The sequence below is a fragment of the Myotis myotis genome, unplaced genomic scaffold, assembly GCF_014108235.1.
Source record: "Myotis myotis isolate mMyoMyo1 unplaced genomic scaffold, mMyoMyo1.p scaffold_m19_p_2, whole genome shotgun sequence".
In the NCBI taxonomy this organism is placed as follows: domain Eukaryota; kingdom Metazoa; phylum Chordata; class Mammalia; order Chiroptera; family Vespertilionidae; genus Myotis; species Myotis myotis.
The window spans coordinates 17,352,453-17,371,005 of NW_023416324.1; the positions used below are offsets into that span (position 1 = coordinate 17,352,453).

Below are 18,553 nucleotides of genomic sequence, written 5' to 3' on the forward strand. Positions count from 1 at the left end.
GATCGGCATGAGCTTGGGTTGTGATTGCAGGTGGTGAGGAGCAAGAAAGGGTTGTGTTAAAGTCAGACTTCTGTGTTTTTCCTGCTCCAAGTCTCTCCTTTGGGAAATAGATGTAGGAAAGTGAAGGGACTTACCCAGTGAATCAGAGCTGGGTCCAGAACTCGGAACTCCGGATTCATGGTGTTGTCCAAATTCCTGGGGTCCTTGGTTTCTGCCCACTCCTCTGTGCCCACCTGACCCTGGTCCTCCAGGTCTCCTGAACTCCTGACTCTTCCTCCTCTCCTTTCAGGTTCCTACTTGATGGTCAATGCTTCCCAGCATGCTCCAGGCCAGCGGGCCCATGTCATCTTCCAGAGCCTGAGCGAGAATGACACCCACTGTGTGCAGTTCAGCTACTTCCTGTACAGCCGGGATGGGCACAGCCCGGGCACACTGGGTATCTACGTGCGGGTCAATGGCGGTCCCCTGGGCAGCGCTGTCTGGAATATGACGGGATCCCATGGCCGTCAGTGGCACCAGGCTGAAATGGCTGTCAGCACCTTCTGGCCCAATGAATATCAGGTGGGCTGAGTTCAGTCTGTGGTCAGCTTATGCTTGAGGGTGGGGGTAGTGAGGTGTCAGCTTGAGGCCAGAGTGAGTGAGTGGCTGAGGATGGAATGAGTTTGTGTTCAGCATCAGGAGGCAATCTGTGGTCAAGGCCAGGAGTCAGTCTGTGGTCAGCGCTGGGTTATTCAGTGACAGTTCAGTCTGGGTTCCACGTCAGAGCTGGGGTCAAGAGTGAGTTGGAACTGTGCTGGCCTGGAATCCCTGTCTGGCTGGGAAGAGTTTTGCTACTTGAAGGTAACTGTCCTCTGGCCTTGACCGTGTTAGCTCTGAGGGCTGACACCGCCTCCCACAGCTAGCTGGCTTTGTTGGGCAGTCATTGTGAGCTGGGCTGACCTCTGCTGCTTTGAGGAAGGGGCTGGAGCAGAGCTGAAAGGGGGCCCTTGTGGACACCTCCCCAGGCAGGGCTGGCGGAATGTCGGTATGACAGGGACCCTCCCGCCTCCCCCAGGTGCTGTTTGAGGCCCTCATCTCCCCAGACCGCAGGGGCTACATGGGCCTGGACGACATCTTGCTGCTCAGCTACCCCTGCGGTGAGTCCCGGGCTCCCTCGGGCGCAAGGGGAGGGGTGCGGGCGGTCAGGGCTCCTGCCTGCAGGGGGCGCAGGCCCAGCTCACCCCGCGGGCATATTCCCGCAGCAAAGGCCCCGCACTTCTTCCGCCTGGGCGACGTGGAGGTCAACGCCGGCCAGAACGCCTCCTTCCAGTGCATGGCGGCGGGCAGGGCGGCGGAGGCGGAACATTTTCTCCTGCAGGTGAGGAGGGTGGGGCCTTGGCCAAAGGGTGTTGGGGGCTTCTTCCGGCCACTGGGTCTCTCCGCCCTCTCGGGTGCCTCCATCCCCCCAGGGACGGCTCACTGGGGCCAGGACAGTTGCTATTCCCTTCGCCAGGTAAAAGAGAGATGGGGACGCTCTCCCCCCGCGTCCCTGACCCGCTCACCCCTCTCTCTCCTCGAGCAGCGGCAGAGCGGGGCGCTGGTGCCCGCGGCCGGCGTGCGGCACATCAGCCACCGGCGCTTCCTCGCCACCTTCCCGCTGGCCGCCGTGGGCCGCGAGGAGCAGGACCTGTACCGCTGCGTGTCCCAGGCCCCGCGCGGCGCGGGCGTCTCCAACTTCGCGGAGCTCATCGTCAAGGGTCAGCGCGCGCGAGCTCGCGGGGGCGGGGCCGACGGGTGGAGGGGCAGGGTTTGCAGGGGTGCGGTAACAGGGTCTTCAGGGGCCTGCAGAGGGGGCACTGCCTCTCCAGAGAAAAGGTCTGATCGAGGGGGCGGGGGTCTGATGGAGAGACCGGGCCTGGGGATGGGGCGGGGGTGGGAGCGACAAGGTGTGAACCGGTAAGGCGGTGCCAGGCCGTAGGGACCGTGGGTTAACCCGAATAGGCTTGCAATCAGCTCCTGGAGGCGAGGACTTGGGGATCGAGGGGAGTGAGGGAGAGGGTGTGGACTGAGAGGTGAGGCTGGGGTCAGACTTTGGGGTGGGGGGCCCTTCATGGTCCTGGGCATTTAATGGGGGCGGGGAAGCGTCCTGGCCGAGGGCCTGGGGGTTGCATGAAAGGCCTGGGAGGACGCTTGGGATTTGGGTGTGATCCGCGCGGAGCTGGGGCCCGAGACCTCACAGCAGATCCGTTGGCTCCGCCTCTACCCCATGTCCTCGTAGAGCCCCCCACTCCCATCGCGCCCCCGCAGCTGCTGCGCGCAGGTCCCACCTACCTCATCATCCAGCTCAACACCAACTCCATCATTGGCGATGGGCCCATCGTGCGCAAGGAGATTGAGTACCGCATGGCGCGCGGCCCGTGGGCAGAGGTGCACGCCGTCAACCTGCAGACCTACAAGCTGTGGCACCTGGACCCCGACACTGAGTACGAGATCAGCGTGCTCCTCACGCGCCCGGGGGACGGCGGCACTGGCCGCCCCGGGCCTCCCCTGGTCAGCCGCACCAAGTGCGCAGGTGAGTATGGGATCCAGGCATCCAAGGGGGGAAGTGGTGCGTTCTGAGAGGTAGTATGGCCTGCATCTGTGCTTCTAAAACTTTCTAAAACGTGATTTTTCCTCAGTCCTTGTTATGGTAAAGATAATAATAGCTAACACTTTGTGCCAGACACATAACGCACATGTACATGCACACACACACTCTCTCTCTCTCTCTCTCTCTCTCTCTTCTCTTACTGATTTAAAACTCACAACACACAAAAACCTGTACACGAATATTCATAGCAATACTGTTCATATTCATTTTATAGATGAAAAATTATAGAGAGAGTGAAAAATTTTAGAGAGAGAGGAAGGGAGAGGAAGAGAGAGTGAAAAATCAATGAGGTACAAAGATGTTAGGTTACTGGCCAGAGCTAGTAAGTGGAGGAACTGGCATTGGAACCCTTGCCTGGCTGGCTCCAGACTCTGCCCATAATTCGACATTATGTTACCTAGATAAAATAAACAACTTAACACCACCAAATGAAGAAAGTGTGTTATTAAATTGTAGCTGGAGTCTCTTGTCTGGGCATTGCTCTTCCATGTTGAAGGGCTGAAGCATCTGCTAGGAGTGATTGCACACCTGCACCAGAGAAGCCATTATTTTTAATCTGAAGAGAAATTGAGAACAAAACAATTTTCTCACTCTGTGATTTAAGCATTTGTTTTTAATTGGATTTTTTATTATAATAATTACAGATTTATATGCAGTTGTAAGACAAAAGAGAGAATTCCGTATACACGTTACCCATTTCCTGCAATGGTAACATTTCCCAAAACTGTAGTATAATATCACAATCAAGATGTTGACAGTGATACAACCCACAGATCTTATTCAGACTTCTCCAGTTTCACGTGTTGCCATTTGTGTATATGTGTGTGTGTGTGTGTGTATTTAGTTCTATTCGCTTTTATCACATGTGTAGGTTTGTGTATTTGCCACAAACCTAGATACTGAACAGTTCAATCAACTTAAGAATCCTGGGTGGTGTTCTTTTATATCCACACTAGCCTCCATTCCTTCTTCCACCACAATTCCTGAGAACCACTAATCTGTCCTTCATTTCTAAAATTTTATCATTTCAAAAATATTATATAGTCCTGCTGGTGTGGCTCAGTGCTTGAGTCGACCCATGCACTAAGATGTCAGGGCACATGCCTGGGTTTTGGGCTCAATCCCCAGCAGGGGACAACGTGTTAATGTTTCTCTGTCATTGATGTTTCTATCTCCATCTCCCTCTCCCTTCTTCTCTTTCTAAATCAATAAAAACATATTTAAAAAGTTATATAATTTATGAAATCATACAGTATATAAACTTTTGGAATTGATTTTTAAATTTGGTACCATTTTTATTGAGATATAATTCACATCTCATACAATTCAATCATTAGAATGTACAATCCAGTGGATTTCAGCATATTCACAGAGCTGTGCAACCATCACCACAACCAACTTTAGAACATTTTCATCATCCCCAAAGGAAACCTTGTATCTTTTAGTAGTCTACCCCTCATTTCTTCCTAACACCTCCAACACCAGGCAGCCACTCATTTACTTTGTCCGTGTGGCTTTCTTCATGTGCTTATATTTACAAAAATCCATATTTACCTTTTTGTGAACATTTTATATAAATGAAATCTTACAGTATACAGTTATTTTTTGTGACTGGCGCCATTCACCTAGGATAATGTTTTTAAGGTTTATCCACGTTGTGGTATATATCAGTACTCTATTCCTTTTTTATTGCTGAATAATATTCTGTTATTTGGACAATACCACCATTTATCCATTCACCAGTTGATGGACATTTGGATTGTTTATACTTTTTGGCTATTATGAACAGTTTTGCTATGAATATTCATGTACAGGTTTTTGGTGGATATATGTTTTTATTTCTTCTGGTTATATAGTGTATATATCATATGGTAACTATGTTTAACCTTTGAGGAACAGCTGCACCGTTTTACATTCCCATCAGTAGTATATGAGGGTTTTAATTTCTCTATATTCTTGTAAACATTTATTATCTGTTTTCTTATTAATAACCCTCCTAGGGGGTATGAAGTGGTATCTCATTGTGGTTTTGATTTGCATTTCCCTGATGGTTAATGATAATGAACATTTTTTTTCATGTGCTTATTGGTCATTGGTATGTCTTCTCTGTAGAAGTGTCTATTCAAACCCTTTACCTATTTTTAAGTTTTGTTGTTGTTGTTGTTGTTGTTATTGAGTTTAGGAATCTATATAATAAAAGCCTAAGTGACTGTTATGGCGGAATGACCAGAACGACCGGTTGCTATGATGCGCACTGACCACCAGGGGGCAGGTGCTCATCACAGGAGCTGCCCCTGGTGGTCATTGTGCTCCCACAGGGGGAGCGCTGCTCAGCCAGAAGCTGGGCTCACAGCTGGCAAGTGCAGCGGTGGTGGCGGGAGCCTCTCCTGCCTCCGCAGCAGTGCTAAGGAGCAGCGAGCAGGCGGGTGGTAAGGAGCGAGGGGTCCTGGACTGAGAGAGAGCGCATGCCGGGCTGAGGGACCCTCCCCCCCCAGTGCAGAATTTTGTGCACTGGGCCTCTAGTTCTTCATATATTATAGATGCTAAACCTTTATCAGATGTATTTGCAAACATTTTCTTCCATTTTGTGGGTTGTCTTTTAACTTTCTTGATGGTGTCTTTTGAAGCACAAAAGTTTTTAATTCTGATGAAGCCCAATTTATATATTTTTTCTTTTATTGTTTGTGCTTTTGATGTCCCATCTAAAACAAAAATAACAAACTACTGCCTAACCTAATAGATTTACCTCTATTTTTTCTAGGAGTTTTATAGTTTTAGCTCTTACATTTAGGCCCTTGATCCATTTTGAGTTCATTTTTGTATATGGTGTGAGGTAAGGGTCCAGCATTATTCTTTTGCATGTGGATGTCCAGTTGTCCCAACACTATTTATTTATTATTTAATTTATTTACTTTAGAAGATGACTTTAGCAATTTTTATATATGTTTTTATTGATTTTAGAGAGTGAGGAAGGGAGAGGGAGAGAGACACATCTATCAGCAGCCTCCTGTGCACCCCCTACTGAGGATCGAGCCCGAAACCCAGGCATGCGCCCTGATCAGGAATTTAACCTCTTGGTGCATGGGATGATGCTCAACTAACTGAGCCACACTAGCTAGGGGCCCAGAATCATGTATTGAAAAGATTATTCTTCCCCATTGAATTGTCTTGGCACTGAGATTGGTTTTTTTTGTTTAGTATAATTCCCTGGAGATTCATCCAAGTTGTTGTGTATATCAGTAATTTATTCTTTTTTATTGCTGAGTAGTATTCTATGATATGGATATACCACACTTTGTTTAACCTTTCACCGGTTGAAGGACATCTGGACTGGTACCACTTTTGGCTATTACAAGTAAAGCTGCTATGAGCATTTGTGTATAGGTTTTTCATGAACATAAACTTTCATTTTTTCTGGGGTAAATGCCTAAGGACTCTGCTGATGGGTCATATGCTAAGGGCATATTTAGTTTTATCAGAAACTGCCAGAATGCCTATATATTTTACATTTTCACCAGCAATGTATGAGTGATTCAATTTTCTACATCCTTGCCAAAATTTGGTGGTGCCATAATTTTTGTCATTTTAGCCATTTTGAGAGGTGTATAGTAATATGCCATCCTGGTCTTAATTTGCATCTCCTTAATGCCTATGATGTTGAACATCTTTTCATGTGCTATTTGCCATCTGCATTCCTCTTTGGTGAATTGTTTGTGTCTTTGCCCATTTTCTGAGTGGATTATTCATATTTTACTGTTGAGTTTTGAGAGGTATTTACACATTCTAGATACTAGTCCTATTGTTGGATATGTAGTTTGGAAATACTTTCCTCTCAGCTTTTAACTTGTCTTTTTATCCTCTTTACCTGGTCTGTCACAGAACAACCACTTTTAATTTTGATGAGGCCAATTTATAAAAATTTTCTTTTATTAATTGTGCTTTTGATGTCAAGTTTAAGAACTCCTTACCTAACCCTAGATGCCAAAGATTTTCTCCTGTGTTTCCCTCGCCCCCCAAAAGTGTAAAAATAGTGTTTTTTTAAAATATACATTTTTATTGATTTCAGAGAGGAAGGGAGACGGGGAGATAGAAATATCAGTGATGAGAGAGAATCACTGATTGGCTGCCTCCTGCACACCCCCCGACTGGGGATCGAGCTCGCAACCCCGGCATGTGCTCTTGACTGGAATTGAACCTGGGACTCTTCAGTCCACAGGCTGATACTCTATCCACTGAGCCAAACTGGCTAGGGCTAAAATAGTTTTACTTTTTACATTTAAGTCCACAATCCATTTTGAGTTAATCTTTGGATAAGGTACAAGGTTTAGGTTGAGGTTTATTTATTTATTTTTGCCGTTCATATTCTGTGTTTTTAAAAGCTGATCTGGGAACCATCTAAAATCCAGTTAAATGCTACATTTGGGAAGACCCTTGGGGGGTGGGCCGGAGTATTCCAGTGGGAATTACTTTCTAGCTGAGGGATCTGGGTCAGGTTACTTAGCCTCTTGGAACTTTTTTAGTCCCCTTGCTTTATAAAACGGGAATAATTTTACCATACAGAGTGTGAAGATTCATTAAAAAAAAAAAAATGGCTATTGAGTGCCTCTTATGTGTCAGGTACTATTATAGCTGTGAGGGGTTTAGGACTGGGACCAAGACAGACAAAGGTTACTAGCGTGAGAGTTCTGCATGTGGAACTCACATTTTGGTGGGAGGAGACAGTAAACAACGAAATACATAGTTTGTCAAATGATAATAAGTGCTAGGGAGGGGTGTGTGTGGCCGTAGGAGGATTGTTATTTTAAAAAGGCTCCAGAGTCTAGTTTACTGAGAAGGTGACATTTTAGCAGAGACCGGAAAGAGGTGAGGCCTGGGCCATGCAGGAAGCTGGAGGCATTGCGGGGGGAGGGGGGGGGCGGGCGTGGGTAGCATTCTAGGCTGACCGAGAATAGTAAGCTCAGTCTAGGCTGGAGCATGCTTGGCATGTGTGAGGAGCAGCAAGGAGACCAGTGTAGCTGCAGGCTAGTGAGTGAGCGGGAGAGGGCAGGAGAGGAGCTCATGACCACATCGGGGATGTGGGACTCAGTGCCATTTCCCTTTGAGTGAGCTGGGGAGCCGCTGTGGGGTCTGGAGAGCAGCAGTGACCTTACCTGCTTTGTTTAAAAGGATGATTCTGGAGCATAGACTCTAGGAGGGGAAGGGGACCAGAGGAGGGACCAGTGAAGAAGCCACTGCAACAGTCAGTATAGAGATGGCGGAGGCTGAGAGCTGGGAGGAAGGGTGGAGGTGGTGAAAAGTGGGTAGACTCTGGGTTCATGCTGAAGGCAGAGCTAACTGTGCCTGCTGACGGATTGGAAATGCATTGAGAGAGACGGGAAGAGAGAGAAGTCAGGGATGGCTCCACGGTGTTTTGTTTGGGCCGCTGGAAGGATGGAGTTGTCACTTACTGTGAAGAAGCAGACTTCGGGAGGAGCAGCTGTGACGGGGGTCCGTAGACAGGAGCTCTGTGTTGGAACTGTTGATGTAGATGGCCAGTGGAGATATCCATCAGGCAGGTGGATTTATGAGTGTGGAGTTCAGGGAAGTGGTTCGGGCCGCAGATACAAATTTGAATTTCGTCGGTATAGACGTGGTGTGGATGGTATTGAAAGCTATGCGACTGGATGAGTTCTTCCAGGCTGGTGGCTCCCAACCAGGGTGATTTGTCTCCCAGGAGACATTTGCAGTGTCTGGAGACATATTGGTTGTCACAACTGGGGTTGGGGTACTGATGGCATGAAAGGGGGGAGGAAGCAGGGGAAGCTGCGGCACAGCCTACCACACACAAACAGCCCCCACAGTAAAGAATCATCTAGTCCAAAATGTCGATAATGCCGAGGCTGGGAACCCCAGACTTAGTTCTTAGATTTCTAGGAAATAAGTGTAGATGGAAGGAGGACTTGTGAAGCCTGAACATGGGCCCTCCAGTGTTTGAGTTCAATGCAGGTAATTGCATACAAATGCATTAAATGCATGGGAAATACAGTGCCCACCTCGCAGGAAGCACCCAGTCAGTGACTGTCATTTTATGGCGTTTTGAACTCATCAAAGTCAGTTCTGGTCAGGTACTTAGAATAAACAAAATCAGAGCTAGGGGTCGAGAGAATCCCCCCTTAGTGTACAGATGGGGAACTGAAACCCAGAGAGGGGCAGGCACTTGCCTGTGATCACAGGGTGGGTTAACAAACCAGGTTTCCGCCCGGCTGGCATGGCTCAGTGGTTGAGCACCCGCTTTTGATATGAACCAGGAGGTCGCGGTTTGATTCCCAGTCAGGGCCCGTGCACGGGTTGCGGGTCCAATCCTCAGTGAGGGGTGGCAGGAGGCAGCCGATCAATGATTCTTTCTCATCATTGATGTTTCTATCTTTCCTTCTCCCTTCCTCTCTGAAATAAAAAATAAAAGAAACCAGGTTTCCTGGTGACAGCTGTTAATCCCATTTTACAGATGAGTAAATTGAGATTTGGAGATTTAGTCACTTGCCCAAATCTACACAGTGAGTCCATAGTAGAGTCAGAACCAAAGTTCGAACGCACTGATTTGCAATCCACTGTCTGAAACAACAACAAAACAGCTGCCGTCATGGGCTGAGTGCCCACTTTGTGCCAGGCACTGCTAAACACTTTCCACAGGTTGGCCAGGATGGAAGCTCGGGCAGGACCCAAACGGCTCATCCTGCCCCTTTAAATTACATGCTTCTCGTGGTCGTTGACATAACCACCCCCTCCTTGCTTAGGTGCCTTGGCCGGGGGTTGTTTTGTTGTTGGCCAGCTGTGTTGTCATCTCCTCTATCCCCCTGACACTCCCCTCCCACAGTATTATTTGCCATAAAAACAATAATATAATGTCAGTAGAAGGCATTTTTAAAAAATTCGCTCTAAATCTCAGCATCCTAGCCCAACAGCTGTTTTAGTTTTTCTGTCTTCTTCAAATCTCTGCCCATATGTCTACAGTACACATTTTTACACCCTTGTCATTGGGATGTAGAAAGCATTTGTATTCTGCTTCCTTTGCTGGAGGTTGTTACATGGGTTATATTGTTTATAATTATGTTTATTGGCTGTAGAACTCTGTTGAGTGTCTCCATATTGCTGGACTATTTGTTTCTAGATTCCTATATAAATAATACTACATTGAAACAGTGCTTAGCGCACTTTATTTCCTTCCCCAGTTTCCTTTAGGATAAATAGACAGGAGTGGTCTAAGAAAGGGCTTTGGCATATATTGCTTTATTTTAGTTTTTTAAAAAAATATTTTTATTGACTTCAGAGAAGAAGGGAGAGGGAGAGAGATATAGAAACATCAATGATGAGAGAGAATCATTGACCGTCTGCTTCCTGCACACCCCACACTGGAGATTGAGCCCATAACCCAGGCATGTGCCCTGACTGGGAATTGAACTGTGACCTCCTGGTTCATAGGTCGATGCTCAACCACTGAGCCATGATGGCCAGGCGACATATATCGCTTTAAAAAATGGTGGTACTAATTTATACTGCTACCAGTATCTCACCTTAGTGCACAGATATTAGTTCATGAATATGGGCTGGGCAGTTTGACCCATCTTACGTAATTCTCACATTTGCTCTTCAAAAAGTACGTGTTATCTCCATTTTTTTCCAGTCAAGGACCACACGCCCAAAGAGTTGAGTCACTTGCCTGAAGCTACAGAACTAATAAGGGGTAGATGTAGGATTTGAAGTTTGGAGCACCCGACCCCACTCCAGAGTCCCTTCCACCAGAAACAGCTGAATGGCTCAGGGTTATTGTCTCCTCATTAGCATTATTAAAATAAACACACTTGGACTAATTTAACAGATGTTAACCGTTAGCCTCGTTGTTTTAATGTGCATTTTGACCCTTGATCTCCGAGTGGCCTGTAGCCCTGTGGAATTTGGAGGGATGGGGCTTTGAGGGCCCCATGTTCTGTTTTGCCAATGTGTGCTGGCAGCTGAAGAGAGTGTGTCTGGGTGCCAGATGGTTTTTGGAAACACAGAGAGACTCATGAATTCACACCCCTCAATCAACATATCAGTCTCTAGTCAACAAACTATTTGAGCCTCTGGATCTGCCCAGATTTGGTCAGGGTGGGGGTTGAGGAGAAAAGTGAGCTTTCTTTTCAAAGACCCCTCAGTCTAGCGAGGTAGGCGGGGGCTGACACAGCTGGTGGAGAATGAGATGCCCAGTGGGAGGGTGGACGGTTCATCCTCCCAGTTAGAGGTTGCTATTTTGTGCCCTGAAAAGCGGTCGTAAAGAACCTGAACAGGCCGCCAGGGCTTAAAAATCTGGAGGTTTCACATACAAATCTAAATTTCTGGTTTCTCTTTAAAAAAATGAGGATCTGGCAACCCTGAGCCTGTGGTCCTGCCTGGCAACATCGCCTGGAGCTGGGCGGCAGTTGCCCTTTTTGGATGGGATGCTTATTGCCCTGTTTGTCATAGTCCCGACCCAGACTGTCACCAGTTTACACTGAGCGTCCCATGCCCTTCTCTGAATCTGCAGGAGGGCAAAGGCAGGAGGGAGGATGGAAAGGAGTGTGGGGCAGGTGCTCCTGGGGGTAGGGGTGGTGTGAGTAGAGCTGCAGGGACCGAGACCTGCTCTCATTAGTGCCAATAAAGCAGCGGTCCGTTGGCTCCCATAGCCGCCTTGGGACAGTACGCATGGGACAGCCAGGACCAGAGCCAGAAAGTCAGGGAATACCGCTACGACCTCTGAACAAGAGAGCAGAGTGAGTCTACACAGAGTCCCCCCCCTCCACCCCCGACACGTAAGAATGATGGGTTAAAACAAAGCCACATAGAAAAACATTAGGAAAATCTATGTGGGCCAGGAACGGGGAAGAAAATTTGAGTGCAGGATGTGGGCTTGCAGCCAGCAGCCCGCAGGTTGCAGCGAGCAGTGGGAGCCAGCCCTTTCATGTCCTTGACGGATGGGGATAGGGTCGGCCGTGCTTGTGGGGAGAAGGGAACCAGACTGTAAGAAGCCAAGGGGTGGGCCTGGCTCCTCGCAGGTGCTGAGCTATCTCTTTGGAGGCCAGATCTAGGACTGCAGACACGCAGTTTGCCTGTGGCTCAAGGAAGAAAGGAGAGCGGCAGGGTGGAAACAGAAAGTTTTATTGTGCTGTACTTGGGGCCGGCCAGCCTCTAACGCTGGACTACCCACGTGTCTGAGTAAAGAGCAACCTGGGGTGATGTTTCCCTTTGCACCTTCTTTGTAAAGTGCATCCTGAGCACATTACTCATGTAACAAATGATGACAGGGACACACTGAATCCTCGTAGGAGGCCAAGCGGCAGTACCCTCTCACCTGTTCCTTAAGGCGTGTCCTGAGGTCCTCTAACTGGGGACACCTTGCAGGTACTCAGAGAACTTGAAGGTATTGAAACTACATTTCACAGAATCAGGGTGCAAGAGAGAAAAGGATCCTGACAAGTGATCTTGGCCTCTTTGCTCATTTTACAGGCGAGGAAATGGAGGCCCAGAGATTTGCCTGAGGTCATACCGCTGGTTAATGCAGATGCAGGACGGGGGGGGGCTGAGCCCCTGGGTTCCATCCTGGCTTCACTTCAGAAGCCTCAGTTGTTGCCTTTTATTTTGAAGATTTTAAAATAGATTTTTAGAGAGACAGGAAGGGAGAGGGAGAGAGAGAGAAAAACATCGATGCGCGAGCAGACCATCGATTGGCTGCCTCCTGCACAACCCCCATCAGGGATTGAGCCCACAGCCTGGCATGTGCCTGACTGGGAAGTGAACCAGCAACCCTTCGCTGCATGGGGCAACACGCACCCAACTGAGCCACGCCAGCCAGGGCGAGAACCTCAGTACTTTAATTTATAAAATGGGGACAACTTTCGGGCCCCACAGAATCATCAAGAAGCTGTAACATGTTCCTTTCTCTTGTTTGGGTAGCTGTCTCTCCTGAGGTATTTTTTTTTTTTTTTTTTTTTTTTTTTTTGGACAGTGAATTCCTAAAAGGGAGGCTGGGTAGTGGTTTAAGATAATGGATTCTGGAACCAGCCTGTCCTGGTGTAGATCTCAGCTTTACCCCTTACTGTCTATGTAACTGTGGGAAAGTCACTTAATCTCTCTGCGCCTCCATTTCCACGTCTTTAGGACAGGGCTAATAATAGCACCTGTCCATTGGATTATAGCGAGGATTAAATGAAATAAAGCATTTTAAAGGCTCTCAAACAATGCCTGGCATATACAAAACCCCCAGTAAATGTTAACTGCTATTATTATTGTTATCCTTACATAACATTATATTTCCCTTTTTGCTTTGGCAGCCAGGGAACTCACCACCCAATTTGAATCTTATATTTAGGATTCCCCTCTCCCCCCCTAGGACTTAACGGCATGCATTTCTGTTTCCCTAACATTCTCTGGCATTATCTAACTGTTTGGCTCTCCTTTCCTTTATCATCCTGATTTCCAAATATTATTGTATCATATATTTCAGAACAACTTTGGAATGAATCACCTAAGAAAAATACAGCAATAGGTTGATTCAGACTGGCCTGATGCGGTCCAGGAATTAGGAGGCGAACTGTGTTATTAAAACAAAAGTATAGCTAATAGTTTGTAGGGCCTGTTGTGTATCGGCTTTTGTTGCATGTACGTGGCATGCATTTCCTTAAACTTCACAACCATTCTGTGAGGCGGGGCTTATTATTATCTCATTTCGAAGCTGAGGAAACTGAGGCTCAGCGAGGTGGAGCGTCTCAGCCAGTGGTTGCAGCTGCAAGAGGCAGAGCCAGGATTCGGATGCGGCCCCAGCTGACTCCAGAACACGCACTCTTACTTCTAGGGGGTCCCTTGAGCTCTTGGGGACAAAGGAGGGATGATTTCGGTCAGCTGACTAGATGTTTTCTCTCTGATTTATCTTCCTCCTCTCTCCCCCTTTCCTCTGCCTTCTCTGTTTTCCGGGTGTGCCAGAGCCCATGAGGGCCCCCAAAGGCCTGGCTTTCGCTGAGATCCAGGCCCGCCAGCTGACCCTGCAGTGGGAACCACTGGGCTACAACGTGACGCGGTGCCACACCTACACCGTGTCCCTGTGCTATCACTACATCCTGGGCAGCAGCCACAACCAGACGGTGCGGGAGTGTGTGAAGATGGAGCGGGGTGTCAGCCGCTACACCATCAAGAACCTGCTGCCCTACCGGAATGTTCACGTGCGCCTTGTGCTCACTAACCCCGAGGGGCGCAAAGAAGGCAAGGAGGTCACCTTCCAGACGGACGAGGACGGTAAGATCCCCAGCCCTGATTCCCGGACCCTAAGTGCCTCCTACAGACACCCCCCTGTCTGAGACTGAAATGCATATAGGAAATTTTTTTGCTTAGGATTAAACCAGCTCTATAACAATAAAGTCATGAGAGCTAATATTTATTCTCTGGAAACCTTTGGGTTAATTGGTATAATTTCTTCCTTAAATATTTGGAAGAATTTCAGCAGTGAAGCCATTGGAGTTTTCGTTGTGGCAGTGTTTTTACATAACAGTTTTTTGTTTTTTGTTTTTTGTTAATCCTCACCCAAGGATATTTTTCCATTGATTTTTTTTAGAGAGAGTGGAAGGGAGGGGAAGAGACAGACAGAAACATGGGTGTGAGAGAGACACATTGATTGGTTGCTTCCTGCACTGGCTCCAACCAGGGCAGGGGATTGAGCCTGTAACTGAGGTACATGCTCTTGACCAGAATCAAGCCTGGGACCCTTCAGTCCATGGGCTGACGCTCTATCCACTGAGCCAAACTGGCCAGGGCAACAGTTTTAATTTTAAAAATAGATTTTGGGATATTCAGATTTTTTAAATATTAGTTTTGGTGTACTGTGTTTTAAGGTATTTGCTCATTTTACATTTTACCTAAATTGTCAAATTTCTTGTTATAAGTTGATTATAATATTCTCTTATTATATTTATTTAATGTCTATAGGGTCTATGTGATATCCCCCTTTTCATTCCTGGTATGGTAATCCGTGTCTTCTCTCTTAGGAGGTGAACTGTTATTAAAACAAACTCATACCTAATATTTAGTAGGGCCTGTTTCCTATTAGCTGTTGTCTCATGTACTGTGCACACATTATCTTACATTTCACAACATCCTAGGAGGAGGGTCTATTATTATTTCATTTTGAAGCTGAGGACACTAAGGCTCAGAGAGGTGAATTGACTCAGCCAGTGTTTCCAGCAAATGTAGAGAAGGAAAAACAACTTTTTTTTTCTTCCCACCTTAGTTTCATTGGCTGAGGCCCTATAAATTGGACTGAGAAAAGACAGACTAACAGGGGAAAACGAGTTTATTACCACGTGCCTTGCACATGCATGTGGGAGTGAGTGCTCAGTGATGAGTAATTCAAAGGGGTGTTTAGAACTTGGGCTTATATGGCATCTTAACAAAAGAACAATGAATTTTTAGAGAAGTGACAAGACAAAGGAAAAGGACTTTTTAGGACCAGCAAATTATGTGAAGGCAAAAATATGGGGAAACTAGATAAGGACTAGTTAGTAAAGATTGTGTAGGTTCTTCTAGTCTAGATTTGTCTCAATGATTAACTTCGTTCCTTCTGGGTAGAGAGGGGAGGGGGGCACCTTTACAAATTTATGTCCTTCTTTTAGGCAAATAGGGGAGGGCAGGGAACTTTGCTTGCATAGTCCTTATTTAACATCATTGATAAGTTCTTGGAAACTGTGACTTTACACAACCAATTTTACCAGAGGCTTAATTGCTATAAACAAAGTTTAAGTTCCTATGGTGTATTTCTGGTTAATGACCCCAAACACTTCTAATATTAAACATTCAAATAAATGTAAGCTATACATACGTTTTAAAATGATGATTAAAAACAAGTAAGATAATTGTTTTTCAACCCACTTATCCCAGTTCAGGCTCAAGGGAGCTGGAACTCATGGCCCAAGGCAAGACCCCACCCTGGACAGGACGCCCTTCTATCAGAGGGCACATCACATGCACTCACTGGGACCATTGAGACACAGCACTCACCTCACACACACAGCTCGGGGACATGGGGAGACACTGGAATACCCAGAGAAAACCCACACGGACATGGGGAGAACAGACTCCACAAAGACAGTGGCCCCGGCCAGAAATCGATCATTTTTTTTTCTGATCAGCATTATAACGAACAATGTTGAATGAAAGGACTTTATTCAAGGACCTGCTGTATCTGTTTCTCCTCAATTCCCCTCTCAATTCAGCTCCAAATAATCCTTATGCCAAAGTGGCATATTTTGGGGTGACATACTCTGCCACCTTGCACAAACAACGTCAAGTTCAACATCAGATTACTCTGTTCTTAAAATCTTTTGACCTCTGCCCTTCTCCCCCCCCAAGGTATATTGCTGTGGCTTCACCCCATTCTGACCAGGCCTCACTTGGACTGCTCGGCCTTCTTCCTTCTTTCTCTGCCCCTCTCCTTTCCCTCCCTCGAGTAACTGCTCGTTATTTAACATTTTATGCTTTTCTTGTAAGTATTACTATAATACTTATAGTAAGTACGCTTCTATCAGGTGGTCAGCTCAGTGAATTCTCACAGACGGCACACATCAGGATAACCCACACCCAGACCAAGAGATAGCATCACGGGCTCCCGGGAGCCCCTCCCACTCACAACCTCCCAAGAGCAACCATCATCCTGACCTGTAATGCCATAGATTAAATTCTGCTTGGCTCTGAATTTCCTATCAGTGGAAGCACACAGTGTGTATTCTTTTTTTTTTTAAATTTTTTTTTTAAATATATTTTATTGATTTTTTACAGAGAGGAAGGGAGAGAGAGAGTTAGAAACATCGATGAGAGAGAAACATCGATCAGCTGCCTCCTGCACATCTCCCACTGGGGATGTGCCCGCAACCCAGGTACATGCCCTTGACCAGAATCGAACCTGGGACTTTTCAGTCCACAGGCCGACGCTCTATCCACTGAGCCAAACCGGTTTCGGTATTCTTTTTATACACTGTAAAAAGACTGGCTTCTTTCTCTCAACCTTTGGCTTGAGAGATTCAGCCATGTTGCGTGTACAGTTCTATAGAATTTATTCTCATTGCTAAATAGACCATTATGTGAAGATACCACATTTATTTATCCTGTTTACTCTTGTTGGGCATTTCACTGTGTCCAGTGTTCAGCGATTTTAAATTGTGCTGTAAAGAAAAATCCTTGTAGATTTTTTTTTTGGAGTAGATTTACACATTTCTGATGGGTGTGTCCATCATAGGTGGCTAGATCCAGTTTCCCCAAGTGGTTGCATCAGTGTATACTCCCACTAGCAGTTGTGTGAAAATTCCCGTTGCTCTGCATCCTCACCAACACTTCGAATTGTCTTTTGCCTTGTATCATTTTGGCGGGTGGGGGGTGGTGTTGCCTTGGCAACTGCGCATTTTCACACAGAGCACTTGGCTTTCATTGATTGTTTGTTGCCTTGGTTTCTGCTTTCCCCTGCCCTAGGAGCTCAGCTTCCCCATAGTGGTTTATTAAGGTGTTTTTCCAAACACAGACCATCCTCTTCCTAGAAGAAATTCCTGTGACTGCTGTTAAGATGATACATGTGAACAAGAGCAGACAAAACCAAACCAAACCATGCCCCAAAGGGTTTATGCTGAAATGTTAACAGTATTATTCTTTGGGTAATGGAATTGTAGGTGCCATTAATTTTCTTCATGCTCATTTTGATTTTCTACATTGAACATATTGTTTGTGTAATTAGAAATTTTTAGACAGGAATATATCTCTATCCATAATTCCGCCACTAATGCAATTGTTTTCATTTCCCTGGCAAATGTTTATATTTTCTGAAAACCACTTAACTGGGTCCAAATAGGACCATTCAAACATTCTTCTCAGCTGAATGCAACCTGCACAGTAATGAAAACGCCAGCTACGCTTTCTGAGTACTCAGGCATAGGTTGGACTGTAGGAAATTGCTGTAAGTATATCGCATCACTGAATTTTGGTGAGAGAGGCGTTATCATCACTCCATTTCACTGATGAGGAAACTGAGGGCTCAGGGAGGTCGAGTAATGCGAGCGTACCAGTTAGGAAATGGCAAGGCTGGAATTTGAATTCAGGTACCTGGCTACGCAGCCAGCTTCCCCCTGCCCATGCCGCCTTTCCCTCGCAGTGCCTGGTGGGATTGCGGCCGAGTCCCTGACCTTCACTCCACTGGAGGACATGATCTTCCTCAAGTGGGAGGAGCCGCAGGAACCCAATGGCCGCATCACTCAGTATGAGGTGGGTTTGGACCCCATGATAGTGAGGGCCCCTGGTGGAAGGCGGGCACGCAGCTTGGAGAGGGAGGTGCAGGGTGGGCGGACAGAAGTGATCATTGAGGTTCCCTCAGCTATGATCAGAGTCTGTGGGTTACAGGGACACGGGACCGGAAGGCAGGAGAGAGAGGTGAAGGTGCCAAGCGGCCTGGGCTAAAGGGAGGCACAGTCCCACTGACCTCCTCCTTGGCCCAGCCTTATCCCTAGCTCACTGAACCATGATGGGTGTGAGGCTACGGGGCCAATGAGGCCCTCCCTATTCCTGTGTCTGCCTACCTGCCCATCCTGCCCCAGATCAGTTACCAGAGCATCGAGTCATCAGACCCGGTGGTGAACGTGCCAGGCCCACGACGTACCATCTCCAAGCTCCGCAATGAAACCTACCACGTCTTCTCCAACCTGCACCCAGGCACCACCTACCTCTTCTCCGTGCGAGCCCGCACGGGCAAAGGCTTCGGCCAGGCAGCACTGACCGAGATCACCACCAACATCTCAGGTAAGCTCCGGACCCTGGCCTGGCCCCTTTGGAGGAGACTCAGAATTCTGGGGTTCCATGGGCACTGGCGGGGTGTGGGGGACCTCCTGGGGGTGGTTGCAGTGAGCTCCT

General features: G+C 47.1%; 1 protein-coding gene across 6 annotated transcripts in view; it reads left to right on the top strand.

The window, feature by feature from the left end:
* PTPRU (protein tyrosine phosphatase receptor type U) overlaps positions 1 to 18,553 on the top strand; it is a 78,887-nt gene that overhangs the window by 18,477 nt on the left and 41,857 nt on the right. For all 6 annotated transcript variants that reach the window (XM_036349337.1, XM_036349336.1, XM_036349340.1 and 3 more), the window contains exons 3-10: positions 290 to 561; positions 1,055 to 1,136; positions 1,242 to 1,357; positions 1,562 to 1,736; positions 2,258 to 2,551; positions 13,601 to 13,909; positions 17,802 to 17,911; positions 18,241 to 18,442. In XM_036349337.1, the coding sequence (XP_036205230.1) occupies positions 290 to 561; positions 1,055 to 1,136; positions 1,242 to 1,357; positions 1,562 to 1,736; positions 2,258 to 2,551; positions 13,601 to 13,909; positions 17,802 to 17,911; positions 18,241 to 18,442 (1,560 nt within the window). The remainder of the gene's footprint in view (positions 1 to 289; positions 562 to 1,054; positions 1,137 to 1,241; positions 1,358 to 1,561; positions 1,737 to 2,257; positions 2,552 to 13,600; positions 13,910 to 17,801; positions 17,912 to 18,240; positions 18,443 to 18,553) is intronic.